The 14592-nt window shown below is 52.5% G+C and overlaps 1 protein-coding gene across 1 annotated transcript; it reads right to left on the bottom strand.

Annotated features, from left to right (window-relative positions):
• Positions 1-1629: 1629 nt before the first annotated feature.
• On the bottom strand, positions 1630-14027 carry ASB1 (ankyrin repeat and SOCS box containing 1). The gene is made up of 5 exons (XM_050987633.1): positions 13964-14027; positions 13716-13862; positions 11737-12039; positions 7012-7397; positions 1630-5594 (listed from the first exon to the last, which is right to left on the bottom strand). Exons 1-5 carry the CDS (start codon positions 13996-13998, stop codon positions 5461-5463), a joined length of 1005 nt encoding a protein of 334 aa, XP_050843590.1. The 5' UTR covers positions 13999-14027; the 3' UTR covers positions 1630-5460.
• Positions 14028-14592: the final 565 nt, after the last annotated feature.

Raw genomic sequence — 14592 nt, 5'->3', positions numbered from 1 at the left:
ATCATGGCTGGAGCCCAGCTTCCCAAATTCCCCGAGCAGCTTTCAGCTGACTGTGGAAAGGCGCCATCAGCGGGAATGCCGTGTCTGCAAGCATCACCTCACCCTGGTATGTTTGGAAAGCTCAGGGACAGCCTGTGCCACGGGGAGGGGAGCGTGCACGGGTCGTCCATCATCCTGATGCCTTGGGGGGGAATGGCTGGAGCCATAAATCAACAGAGCTCTGCTGCTCCATCCTACCCATCCTGCCTTCATTTATCTCTCCGTGCTGGATCGGGGAGTCACAGAGCGCTTTGGGTTGGAAAGGATCTTAAAACCCATCCTGTTCCACGCCCTGCCGTGAGCAGGGACACCTTCCACGAGGCTGCTCCAAGCCCTGTCCAGCCTGGCTTGCCTCACTTTGGAGGTTTTAGAGCCTTTCAGGAGCAGGGCCGTGGTGGCACACATGGACTCCTGGCCAGGCAGGCCGGGGCTGGCTGAGTTTCTGCTGGAAAGCTGCGCCGTGCCTCTCACAAACACCAGATGCTCCAGGCCGGGGAAACAAAGAGCACTTTCCTGTAAACAACAGCACACTGCAGCCCTCTCCCAGGCACCAACAATGGGAACTGCAAAACACATGAAAAGAGGTGCAAAACAGAGCATGTGGGCTGGGGGGGGAAGTGCAGGATGCAGAGGGAAAAATGGGAAAGGTGCTGGATGCAGGTGGGGGAATGGGAAAGGTGCTGGATGCAGGGGGGGGAATGGGAAAGGTGCTGGATGCAGGGGGGGGAATGGGAAAGGTACTGGATGTAGGTGGGGGAATGGGAAAGGTGCTGGATGCAGGTGAGGGAATGGGAAAGGTGCTGGATGCAGGTGGGAGAATGAGCTTTGTGGGGGCTGCAGCCTCCTGTCACTGTGCAGGGCTGGGGAGGGCTTGGGCAGCCACTGCCCTCTCCATGAAATCCCAGAAAGTTTGGGTGGGAAGGGACCTTAAAGCCCATCCCATTCCATCCCCTGCCATGAGCAGGGACAACTTCCACTATCCCAGGTTGCTCCCAGCCCTGTCCAGCCTGGCCTGGAACACTTCCAGGGATCAAGAGGCATCAAGAACCTTTCCTTCTTTTTCTTTCCTTCTTTTTCTTTTCTATCTTTTCCTTCTCAGTTGCAAGTTGCAGGGGTCACAACGAGCTCTTCTGGGAAGGAAGACAAGGCTGGAGGAGCTGATGGAGAACAACAACAACCATAAAAAGTTAAATAACTTGGGGCTTCCCCAGCAGTGCCTGGGGAGTGGGAACAACAGATCCTAGAGGAAATGCTTTGAGACTGCCAGAGATTTGGTCAGCTCTCAGAGCCCAGAGTGAATATTTGGGCATCACACAGTGCAAGAAGAAATATTTTCCTTGCTGCTGCAGATCTTAGAATGAGATTAACGAGCGTGAGTAATAAGGAACATGTTGCAATGCTGTTACAAAAGCAAGGACAGGGTCTCAGGTGAGTCTGTCACACAGGAAATTCAGTGAGAGGGGATCAGAAATCCCAGCTTGTCTGTCCTGGAGGGCACAGGTAAATAACAGGCAACTCCTTTAAACAATTCCACATTTATTGTCCCCAAACTGGCAGCTCAGACACACAGATCTCTCCTGTTTGAGGATAAATCTGCAGTTCCAAGCTGCAGCACAGAGATGTTGTCACCGATTGTGGGTACCAAGTTGGGGTGGCCTGTGGGGAGATGCATGAAGAGGCAGGAGGGAGACACTCCAAATTAGAATAATATTGAGGCTAGAAGTGTTAAAATTTAAGATTAGGGCTTGTTTGGCTTTGTTTTTCATCACCATAATTCCAGACCATTTGATGCTTTTCTTCCAGTTCAGGAAAAACTCTGGTTTTGCCTTCAGAGGAAACACTGGCAGCAGATCAGACAAACATCTCCCAAGTGAAAAAAGCAGGAATCCTAAAAAAGGGACTGTGCCCTTGCCTGGAGGCAGCTGCATGGACTAAATCCTCAGGTACACATGCTAATCCCCAGGAAAAACAGAGTAACCAGCAGAAACTCTTGCTGCTCAAGCTTGTAGGGAGTTCACCAGTGAAAATGCCACAAAATAAAAAAGCTGAAAAATATTTTGAGGAATTACATCTACTTGCATGCCAAGACAAACTGAGGAGCTGCATTTCCAGAGCGACCAAGGGAGCAGGAGCAGGAATGGGAGGTTTAAAGAGCCCTCTTCAGCCTGGTGTGAAGGTGGAAAAAATTCAGGATGCCCTGAACATCGCCCAGGAGGGACAAGGCAGGAGGTGGCAGCGGCGCTGTCCCTGTAACCCCCAGGCAGGGACCGCGGTTCTCCGGCCCCCTCCAGTGGCTACAGCACAGGGAGAGGCCGGCAGGATCCAGGCTTTCCCAAATCCAGAGCCATCCTGCTCTTTACTGGGCTGCAGGTGGATCCACCTGCCCTCAGGTCTGATCCTGCTGCTGCCCCAAACCATTCTGACCCTGGGAAAAGCCAACAGGCACTGCTGGGCACTCCTGGAAGTGGCATTTTGTCCCCTCTGTTGTGTCCTGCCACAGTTTTCTTCACTGGAAGAGGAAGGGCTAAAAAGGTACTGTAACTCAAGCTGGGGTAAAAAAGGCTTTACTTGACTCCAGAGACTGAAAAACAAGAAACAAACAAACCAACCTCCAAATCCAACCAAAAAACCACTTCAACCCAACAGATGCCTTTCCCTCACCCTTTGCAAAATGAGCATGAAATTATATTGGGATCCCAGCTACCAGCATCCCATGCCCTGGAAATCCTTCCTTAGCAACAAAGACAGGAAAGCCAATGTGAACAGACAGCTTTGGAGCTGCTTGGCTGATTCCAGACCTGGTTTGGTTCTTCAAGCATTTCCCAAATCTTCTGATCCTGGCCTATTCAAGCTTCCAGCAAGGCCAGGCCACACACACTTGGTATATACTGCACAAATATTCTGGGCATTTTTCAATGGATGGGACGTTCACTGCAGGAATGTTTCATTTCCCACCCCACAGCTTCACAAAACTCAATTTTTACTCACATTATCTGAGCATGCCCCATGGACAACATGGGGGAAAACACCTGTACAAAATGGATTGCTTTGCTGCATAGGAGGGAATGGTGAAGTCCAAGCTAAGGCAAAAAGAAATGCTGTTTATATAGTGTGAAAGGATAGAAAGGCATCAATTATTGACATTTCATACTGGAAGACTATTGTTTCCTGGGTTTAAAAGGACAGGGTAAGGCACAGGATGGAGGGTTTTCCCCTATAGGACAGGACAAAGAAGTCTATGAATATCCTGAATCTATTTCAAGATTATTATCTCTCTACAGTGAAAATTTCAAATTCTCTGTATATTAAACCAGCTCAGCAAAGCTGGGTTTAAGTAGACACAGCAACCAGTCTCCACAGGGACTCCATTCCAACAGAATACTGTCCACCTACAGCTTAATTTCAAGTGAGTTGTCCCCAGGTTGGACTCATTCCAGGCCCTCAAGCCAAAGGTTTGGCCATTTCCAGAGGCAAAGTCTCTCAGTGAAGATGGAAGTTGGATGGATGATGCAGGCATTCCAAAGCCTCGATTCTGCACATCTCCAAGTCACTGGTGAACCTCAGGCTGGTTTGCTGCTGGGCTGGGAAAAACCATCCTTAGACCTGGATGGACCCATGTTCAGGGGAAACCCTTGGATGGGCTCTCTAATTAACATTGTTACAGGCTCAGCTTTAATTACAGCCCAGACTTACATCAAGCACTGAGTTGAGCCCATTCTCTCAATTTCTTTGGGCCACCCTCTGACATTCCCACTGAGGAATACCAGCTCATTCACTGCAGCTCATTCCAGGTGGAACCACCACCCAGAGGGGGCCTGGGCACAGGAACAGGGAATGGTCCCAGCCCCAAGGCTGCCAGAGCTCCAGGAGCATTTGGACAATGCCCTCAGGGGTGCAGAGGGTGGGATTGTTGGGGTGTCTGTGCAGGGCCAGGAGCTGGACTGGATAATCTTTGTGGGTCCTTCCAGCTCTCCCCACATCCATCCTACCACCTTCACCCCAACTGGGGGTCCCATTTACAAACCAACTAAAAATCCTCAGGGAAAAACCCACCCCAGAAGCTGTTCCTGTGGCACTTTCTCAAGCCAGCCCATCTCATTTTCTGCCTCCCCACACTGGAGCTCAGGAGCACAGTGAGCTCCTGCAAACCATTATGGATCCCCCAGCCAGGTGCCAAGAGGCTTTACAACCTGTTTGCATCTCCCAGGCATGTTCACACCTCTATAAAGCCAGTGCACAACTCGCTGCCAGCGCCGGGAAAACCAAAACCAGCTGCAGGCCTGGGAAGGGAATGGTGCAGAGCTGCCCCTCCTCACCTGCCCACAGCTCCACTCCACCTCACCTGGAGAAGGTCTGGAAATACCCTCTGCTTTGGTTGGCTTTTGCATTTATTTATGCCTCTGGGAAAAGAACATTTAGGAACCAATGTTGAGGCCCCATAGGGTCCAGGAACAGGGCTTGGAGCAACCCAGGACAGTGGAAGGTATCCCTGCCCAGGACCTAGGTGAGCTTTAAGGTCCCTTCCAACCCAAACCAAGCTGGGATTCTCTGATCTTTAAGGTCACATGTGAAAAATTACCTTTGCCAGTTGGATGAGCATGGGAAGAAGAGCTAGCAAAGAAAAATCATCCAAAAAAAAATTAACTTATAACACAGTGACTTTACTTGAATCGGAAAAGTTAAAGCAAGTACCAATTATCACCTGAGATTTTTCCCAAGATCCTGAGGCACCATCATCTCTGTCCTTCTAAAGTTGCTGTTTTGACAACGATTCCTCTGCACTGAGCACATCACTGGCTGACCCTGAGATCCCAACAAAAGGCTGCTGACTCCCTGCAGAATGACTCTTCTGGGAGTTTGTGGCATGAAGAGGCACTGGAAGTCAAAGGACCCCAGGCTGCTGGATGCAACACTGATTAGAAGCACAAAATCTCACAACTCCTCCAAAAAAACCCCTTTTTTCTCCCCTTTCCACAATGCAAACAAAACAGACCCATTGTGTGGATTTGGGTGGGTTTTCTCTGGTCTTACCACGGGATATGGAGTAAAATGTAGGTAGGAACTTCTGGTTTTATCTGCTGTGATGGAAAAAATAGTAAAGTAGGGACACTCCCCACACAGAAATGCCACAGAGACCCCAGGTGTGTGTGTGACACAGATCAGTAACAGAAGTTACACGTTTGCCAACAGCCACAGGATATATTGTATTTGCTCCAGCAACAGCCACACACGTTTAGCAGCCTCTCCCCAAGGAGATAAGACACTGAATCACTGCACCCTAAATCTGGAGGAGAAAAAAAATCCACAGGAGCAGGGAATTACGTGCACTCCATGAGGGAAAAAGAGGCAGGACTGGCACCTGGCTCTGTCAGGGCACTCATTTACCAAGTCAAACTGTCCCCAAAAGCAGCCAGCCGCCCTTTAACTGTGTTCATGGAGTAAAAACTGTTTAATGGGGTCTGGGATGGGAAGGCTGTGGATCAGATCCAGGCGGGATTTGCCAAGGATTCTCCGCACAGCTATGCGGCACAGAGACAAGAGGCTCCGGGCACGGCCTGCAAGGAAAAACACAGGGAAGCATTACTGGGGAAACAGAGAGGGAGAACAGCAACACGGAGGCAGGGAGGGAGAGCTGAGCATGCACAAACCCTGCCTCGTGAGGAGGTCAAACCTCCTGGGTTTGGAGCAGATTTCCAACTGCATGGGCAGGCTGGAAGGGCTGGAGACCACAGAGGCCATCAGTGCCAAGCCCACAGCAGGACCTGAGGGAATGGCTGGAGCTGTGCCAGAGGGTTTCAGTTGGATTTTAGGAAAAGGTTCTTCCTCCAGAGGGTGCTGGGCACTGCCCAGGCTCTCCAGGGAATGGGCACAGCCTCAAGGCTGCCAGAGCTCCAGGAGGGTTTGGACAATGCTCTCAAGGATGGACAGGGTGGGATTGTTGGGGGGTCTGTGCAGGGCCAGGGGTTGGACTGGATGATCCCTGTGGATCCCTTCCAACTCCACGGTTCTATCTGGATCATTTTAAAATTATGTCAACAGCACTGATGGCCAACTCAGGCCTTATCCCAGCTTTCATTTGAGGGCTTCCTTTGAGTCCGTGGAGAGCTCTTCCAGCACAGGGACAAGAGGATGGGTGGTGCCCCTGCTGATTCAGGAGCTAGACCTCCATGGCATCACTCCATTATCCCATATGCTCCACCTGAGGAGTCCCATTTGCCTCGTAAACCCAGGCCTAATGGAACTCCAGCTTATGTGAGCCTCCCTCCTCAGAACCCCCGGCAGGTTTGAAAACCAGGCCCATGCCAAGCTGAGTAACCTGGGGATGTGAGTTGTATCCCACAGCCTGAATCCCTTTGAAATTTCTCTGGAGTTCAAAAAGGGAAACCCCACTTCCACCCCTGGTGCCAAGCTGTGGCCTTCACCAGGTAGGTTTCCGAGTTGCTGCACTTTTCCCCCCTTTTTTCATCTCCATCTGAGCTTCCTCATGCCCCTTTTTACCACCATTTGTGGCTTTCCTTCCCAACCAGTCTGTCCAGATCAAACTCCCTCCTGCATCCAGAGCCCAGGGTCACACAGGAACTGCTGGGACACACCTCTGTGGCTCTGGAGAACTGGTGATCCACAGCTCCAAAGCCCAGCTCAGATAGGACCCCTATGCCTTGGAAAAGGCAATGGAAAAGAGCTGGGAGAGATGAAAAAGGTGGAGCAACAGAGGTTGGGCTGCTGAAGGACTCAAGAGGGGAAAACAAGGAAAAAAGGTACAAAATGCAACAGGGAAAAGCAGTGAGTAGAGAAGTCATTAATGCTTTGTTAGTCAGCTTGTTAGACCCCATCATCTAATTGCTGATGGACCTTTAAGTGAGGACAGCAACACCCACCCCACCAGCTCAGCAGCAACTTCACTTCCAAAAAACCCCTCCAAAGTGCTCCCCCACACCCACAGCAGCACTCCAGGGACCCAACCCCACTCACCCCTCGCTTCTTTGAACACCTCCAGTGCCTCGGCGTTCACCTTGACCCTCCCCGTGGCCTCCACCCCCAAGGCCTCCACCTTGACGAGGTTGAGATCCGCCCCAAAGTCGACGAGCAGGCGGACGAAGGCGGGCTCGCAGCCGTGCCGCAGCACGGCGTCCAGCACGCACACGGGCGAGCCCCGCGAGAAGCCCCGCACGTTGATGGGCCCGCAGCAGTTGAAATCCGGGTTGGCTCCAGCCTGGAGCAGCAGGCGGAAGCAGGGCAGGTTGTGGTAGGCAGCGCTGATGTACAGGGGACACACCACCAGCGTGGTCAGCGGCCGCAGCGCCTGCCCCGGCCCGCGCAACGCCGCCTGGGGGTTGACGTCCACGTCCGCGCCGTACCTGCTCCAGGGAGAGGGAGGGAAGGTTGGGAATGGCAAGGGATGAGGCTGAAGGACACGTGCAGGAGAGAGAACCTCTGGAAACCGCCCTTCCCTTTGGAAAGGGGCCTGGGGGGGCTGGTTGACAGCTGGTTGAATATCACAGAATCACAGAATCACAGAATTTCTAGGTTGGAAGGGACCTTTAAGATCATCGAGTCCAACCCATGTTCTAACAGCTCAACTAGGTCATGGCACTAAGTGCCACATCCAGTCTTTTTTTCAACACATCCAGGGATGGTGACTCCACCACCTCCCTGGGCAGATGATTCCAGTATTTGATCACTCTTTCTGTGAAAAACTTCCTCCTTAATTCTAGCCGGTATCTCCCTTGGCACAGCTTGAGACTGTGTCCTCTTGTTCTGTCTGTTCCTGCCCGGAGAAAGAGACTGACTCCCAGCTCACCACAGCCACCCTTCAGGAAGTTGAAGAGAGTGATAAGGTCACCTCTGAGTCTCCTTTTCTCCAGGCTAAACAATCCCAGCTCTCTCAGTCGCTCTTCATACGGTTTGTGTTCCAAGCCCCTCACCAGCCTTGTTGCTCTCCTTTGGACACGCTCAAGCATCTCAATGTCCCTCCTAAACTGAGGGGCCCAGAATTGGACACAATGAGCCAGCAATGTGCCCAGGTGGCCAAGAAGGCCAATGGATCCTGCCAGCACTGGCTTGCCCTCCTGGTGGATTGGGTTTGTACAGCCAGGGTTTGGTGGTGGGAGGGTAGAGGGGTGGTAATTTCAGAAGCTTCCTCCTTGAGAAGGAGGGAAGGGTGGGGGAAGGTCTTTTTTAAAATTGATTCCACTTTTCATTACCCTGCTCTGATTTTGTGTGGCCAGCAGGAGCAGGGAGGTCATTCTGCCCCTGTACTCAGCACTGGTGGGGGCACACCTTGAGTGCTGTGTCCAGTTCTGGGCCCCTCAGTTTGGGAAGGACGCTGAGATGCTTAAGCACATCCAGAGGAGGGCAACAAGGCTGGTGAGGGGCTTGGAACACAAACCCTGTGAGGAATGTTTGAAGGAGCTGGGGTTGTTTAGCCTGGAGAAGAGGAGGCTCAGAGGTGACCTTATTGCTCTCTACAGCTTCCTGAAGGGACACTGTAGCCAGGTGGGGTTGGTCTCTCCCACAGGACAGCACTGACAGAACAAGAGGACACAGTCTCCAGCTACGTCAGGGAAGGGATAAGTTGGATATTAGGAAAAAAATTTTCACTGAAGAATAATAAAGTACTGGAATGCTCTTCCCAGGGAGGCAGTAGAATCACCATCTCTGGATGTGTTTAAAAAACCACTGGACATGGCCCTTGGTGCTATAGTCTAGCTGAGGTGTCAGGGCATTGGTTGGACTTGATGATCTTAGAGGTCTCTTCCAACCTCATCATTCTGGGATCCCTACCCTCAGATGGGCCTGGCAGCGCTTCTGAGTGGAGACAACACAGTGTGATCTCCCAGAAGCAAAGATGTTTCCCTGCCCACAACAGCCTGGGATTTGGAGAGAGGAGGAACAGCAACATCCTTGCCCTCCTGGTGGATTGGGTTTGCATGGTGGTGGGAAGGTACAGGGGTGGTATTTTCAGAAACTTCCCCCGTGTTGCTTCCCCGTTGAGAGGGAGGGAAGGGTGGGGGAAGGTGGTTTTTAAGATTGACTCCACTTCTCATTACCCTGCTCTGATTTTATTATGGATAAATCAAACTGATACCCCTGAGTGGAGTCTGCTTTGCCCATGATGGTATTTAGTAAGTGATCTCTTCCCTTCCTTATCTCCCCTTACTCCTTATCTCTCCCATTCCTTATCTTGACCCCGGAACTTTTAGCTGTATTTTCTCTCCTCTCGTGCCTTGGCACCAGGGATGGCTCAGCCCTGAGCCAACACCATGTAATGCTGGATGCTAATGAGCTGCCTGGGGAGCAGGGATGTTTCCAGATGACTCCACTGCAGAGGGATGCTGAAATAACTTCCCTACCAGGATAAAACAGGCCAAAAAAGCAACACAGGCGCTCGATCCCACACAGCAGGGAAACAGAAACAGGAACCTGCACTCCACAGTGAAACATCCCTGACAAACCCCTGCTCCCAAAGGAGTTGGAGGGGCTGGAATCTGCTGAGGATTCCCTCAGGCAGTGGGGACAGGAATTCCATGTACCTCTCATGCAGCTTGGATGGGAAGGAGGAGAAAGACAACACATCCCTAAGGAGTAGCTGGTTTTAATCTAAAGCCCTGTCCATTCTACCCACAGAGGGAGAAAAGGTTCCTTCACCCACCAGTCTCTCTCCCCAGATTGCAAACTGAGCACTCAGAGAACCAGGTTTTCCCCTAGATAGCATGATATTCCTTTCAGGAGTTCATAAAACTAAGGAAAATACCTGGGGACAAATCCTACCTCAAAGAAGGCACAGTTGTCGCTGAAACCAGCAGGGACTGCTCCCTATCCAGCAAATATTTAACCAAATCCTGCAGCTCTGAGCATGGCAAGAGTCTCATTCCAACTAAGCACACCCAGAACAAGGGCTGAGAGACTCCTCTAAGAGCTGCAAATGGCACAAAGTGTATTTTTCCCCTTAAAATCAGATTACACAAGCATTTGGACAGAGTTATTGTGCTCTGGGACTTCCACAGGGCTGATTAAAGGCTGCTGCCTCCTGAGCAGACAGCAGATCTCCCTCTATTTCAGTCCTTTCTTCCCCCATTATTACCACCAAAATTCTCAGTGGAAGCCCTCAATTCAAAGCAAAACCCCAAATTCTGCTTTTAGCAGGGTCAGGCATGCACCTGAGGGATGAGGGTGATCTGGCAGCTCTCTTTTCCCCACTTTTAGCCTGGCAAAAGGATCCTCTCATCCTTGCTACCCTCAGTTCCACTGCAGGTAGCAATGGCTCCCACCACAGCATGATCCCAAATTATGAGGAATGTCATTTATACCCTGGCATTAGAACCCTAAATATTTCCAGCAGCCTCCCATTAAAATGGATCCCCACTCCATAGTGTGGATTTACTGCTCATGGATGGGATTTTCTTGCTTGCTTCAGCACTTGTAGGAATGCTCAGGGATCCCAAGAGGATTTTCAAACCAGGTGATGTTTACACACCTGCAGCACACCTGAGTTCAGGTTCTCTCAAAATATTCCCTCCTATCTCAGGAAAAGTGTCTTCCTTGTTGCACTCTCCCTGCCAAATCCTGTAGATCTAACATTTTGAAAATCCCTGTAACATAAAGGCTGCATTTTTCACTAAGTAACTCTGCACAGATCTCTGAAATCCCTACTCTGAGATATTTGAAATTTTGGGCAATCTGACAATTTGGTATTAGCTTAGCAGCCTTGGGAGAGACATTGCCTAATAAAAAGAGATTGGACAAACTCCAGTTAATTTTTAATCCTGAAAGTTGTCCAAAATCTTGCTTTTAATATTGCTGGTGAGCTATCCCAAGGAGCAGACACATAAATCAAGGCATCAGCTCTCCTTGTGCTGCTGAAATACCATTTGCTACATTTCACCCTGCCTGGGTGGAGAGAGCAGGGGAGATTTTTGGGAATGCAGCGAGCTGAACCCTGTATCAACAAGCCTGTGCTGAGGGAACATCCTCCTCTCAGCTTGTAGGGAAAGGAGCAAGGAGGGGGGAATTATCTCCCCTTCTTCCTCCAAGCTGTACTTGTATGAAAATTCAAAAAAGGAAGAAAATCCCCAAGGATTTTGAATATTTTCCTATTCAAATCATTTTGTTATTTTCTAGCATTTGAGGTCATCAAAGGGATTCCTTCAATTTTCTTCTCTTTCACTATTTCTCCCTACAACCTACATTTTCCCATTATGATCCCTTTTTATTTGGCATCCATGGCACCACACAGCTGTCCAGAACAATCCCTTGGACAGAAATCTTCCCATTTAAAAAGAAGGAATAACCAGGGCACGCCACAGAAGGAGCAATTCAAGTTCCCACAGCCTCCTGCTACACCTTGAGCCCTGCTGGTGCTGCCGAGGGAGTTGCCTGAGGGAAAACCCAACACCCCTGAGGGAAGTTTTCTGGGGAATCCACCTCCCTCCTAACTCCAGTCATGGGCATGGTGGAAGTTGGGGGGATTGCAAGGTTTGGATCTGCCTGGATGGCGGGCTCAGAACTGGAGTCTCCTCTCTTGGGCTTGGATTGAACAGGTGGGAACGGCCCCGTGATGGGAAATCCAAGGATGTCCCTTTGGGCACCTCTCCACCCTCTCCTCTCCAGTCCAAGAGGCGTGGAGGCTGCAGCCAGGTGAGGAGGGAAGGCACCCCAAGGGAGCAGGGGAAGGGAGAGGCAGCCCCAGGCTCTGACCTGATGAGCTCCCGCAGGATGTCGGCGCGCCCCACCCGCGCCGCGTGGTACACCGGGGTGCTGCGGTGGTGCCGGCTCCCGTTGGGGTCAGCGCCGGCCTTCAGCAAGATCTTGGCACACTCCAGGTGCCCGTTGACCACGGCCACGTAGAGAGCTGTCTGCCCCTTGACGTCCACCAGGTCGATCTCGGCCCCCTTGCGCAGCAGGAAGTCGACGCAGGGGCCGTGGCCGGCGGTGGCGGCGATGCGCAGGGGCGTGCAGGGCAGCCAGCCGCAGCACCACACCGACTTCTCGTTGATCCGGCTGCCGTGGGGGAACACGCAGTTAGAGCGGCCCCATCCCCTCCAGGAGGGTGCTCCCCTGGAGCTTGGGCACTGCCCAGGCTCCCCAGGGAATGGGCACAGCCCCGAGGCTGCCAGAGCTCCGGGAGGGTTTGAGCAATGCTCTCAGGGATGGACAGGGTGGGATTGTTGGGGTGTCTGTGCAGGGCCAGGGGTTGGACTCCATGATCCTGTGGGTCCCTCCCACTCACGATATGATTCTCTGATTTCTGGCACTTTTAGGGCCCCAAAAAGCTCCTATCAATCACCTGACAGATGCGGCCTGGACAGGTGAAGCTTTAGTTGTGGGCTTTAGTTGTGCCAGGGGCTGCACACCTGCACAAACCCCACCTCAAAAATCACAGATAAAAAAAACCAAAACAACCTCTCCCTTCTGTCCCTTTTAAAGGGAGATGTCCCAAACTGGTAGCCCAGAGAAGCTGTGCCTGCCCCATTCCTGGATGTGTCCAAGCCCAGGCTGGACAGAGCTTGGAGCTACCTGGCCCAGTGGAAGGGTTAGCATTAGGGTGAGCTTTCAGGTCCATACCTACCTCCAAATTCAAAGACATCACTTCTCTCCTTTCAGGAGTTCATAAAACTAAGGAAAATACCTGGGGACCCCATCACCTGTTGAATGGAGCTGTGGGCCCCACCCTCCTCTTCCTGTCAAACTCTGCTTTTTCCTACAAAAAACCCAAGGGTCCCAAGAGCCCCAGCTGCCCAGGTAGCAGAGAGAAGAGAAGGGCTAGCTCATTCTCCTTTTTTTGCTGAAATAACACTTTTTTTTTTTTTTTTTTTTTTTTTTTTTAAGGCTGGGAAACATTTAGCACTATAAGCAGATTTCTTCATGATGCAGGAAAATTAATTAACTATCCCCACAGTCACAGGGTTAGCACTGGGCAGATTTTGTAACAGTGGGTGTTTCAGGTTTATAGTTGATTATAATCCCTTTTGTATGTTTTCCCCATTATCCGTAGGCTCCCATTTTCCTGGTATCACATTCCTATCCTGATCTGAAAAGAGTTCATGCACAGCTGCCACAGCCTCACGAGCAGCTGTGAGATCTGCCTCCTGGGAAACCAGGGGAATGATCTGGGGGAAAGGGGAGCATCCTCCCACCCTGACACCTCTCCCACAAAAACCCCCATGTCTGGAATTGTCCCAGGCCAGGCTGGACAGGGCTTGGAGGAACCTGGGATAGTGGAAGGTGTCCCTGCCTGAGGCAGAAGGTGGGATGAGCTTTAAGGTGCCTTCCTATCCAAACCACGCTATGAAAAAACCGGATGAGATGGGGCTCACCAAAAGGAGCAGGCTGTGGGGACAGCCAGAACATCCTAGGAAACAGCTATCCCAAAACTGGCGGGTGGGATGGGAGTCCCCAAAAGGAGCAGGCTGTGGGAACAGTGGGAAGAACACCCCGACACCTCTCACAAGAAAAAGGGCTGAGATGGGAGCCCCCAAAAGGAACAGCTGTGAGGACGGCGAACACAGCATCCTCCCTGACACCTCTCCCACAAAAACCCCCATGCCTGGAAGTGTCCCAGGCCAGGCTGGACGGGGCTGGGAGCAACCTGGGATAGTGGAAGGTGTCCCTGCCTGTGGCAGGGCTGGGACTGGATGCTCTTGAGGGTGCGTGGGGCGCGGGGCAGGCATGCCCACCTCTGGAAGCTCTCGTCCTGCAGCAGGCTGCGCAGCGTGGGCAGGTCCCCCACGAAGGCCGCGTCGTGCAGCCGGGTGTCCTCGCAGTGCTCCAGCGGGTGGTCGCAGAACTGCTCCCGCAGCCACTCCTTCAGGTTGCGACCTGCGCTGGAGAGAGGCACACGGCGGGGTCAGAAAGGGCCGGCCAAGGGCGGTGACCCCGCTGTCCCCCCGGCACGGCCACCCCGGCACCCCCCTGCCCACGGTACCTGCCCGGGGCGGGCGGGTCCCCGCCCTCCGCCATCGCGCCCCGCCGGCCCCGCTCTCTCGCCCTCCCCCGGTCCCTCCCCCGGTCCCTCCTTCCCGGCCTCCCTTCCCGGCCTGATTGGCCCCGCTTCGCTTCCTGCTCCCCTTAAGGTGGATCCTTCCCGCAGCCCCGCGGCCTCTCCTCCCTCAGCCGCCCCGCCCCGGCCGCTCGTTTCCCTCAGGGCTTGGCGCCTCCCGCCGCGGAGCCGGGACAGCGGCGCTACGGGCCGGACAGCTTCCCGCGGCTTTCGTGGGCTCCTGTTCTCCCCGTTTCTGGTCATTTTACCGATCTTATCTCGGTTTTCCCGCAGCGCAGCTTCCGGCATCTTCACTTGGAAGGGATCCACAAGCATCCTGCAGTGCAGCTCTGCCCAGGACAGCCCAACAATCCCAGCCTGGGTATCCCTGAGAGTGTTATCCAAATGTTCCTTGGGCTTTATCAACCTGGGGCTGTGCCCATTCCCTGGGGAGCATGGGCAGTGCCCAGCACCCTCTGGGGGAAGAACTTTTTCCTGATCTCCCACCTGACCCTGCCCTGACACAGCTCCAGCCATTCCCTCAGGTGCTGTCCCTGTCACAGAGAGCAGAGATT

This window comes from Serinus canaria (genome assembly GCF_022539315.1).
Source record: "Serinus canaria isolate serCan28SL12 chromosome 7 unlocalized genomic scaffold, serCan2020 HiC_scaffold_29, whole genome shotgun sequence".
Lineage (NCBI taxonomy): Eukaryota > Metazoa > Chordata > Aves > Passeriformes > Fringillidae > Serinus > Serinus canaria.
Note: the sequence above shows the minus strand (reverse complement) of the source record. Positions and strands in the feature narration are given on the sequence as shown.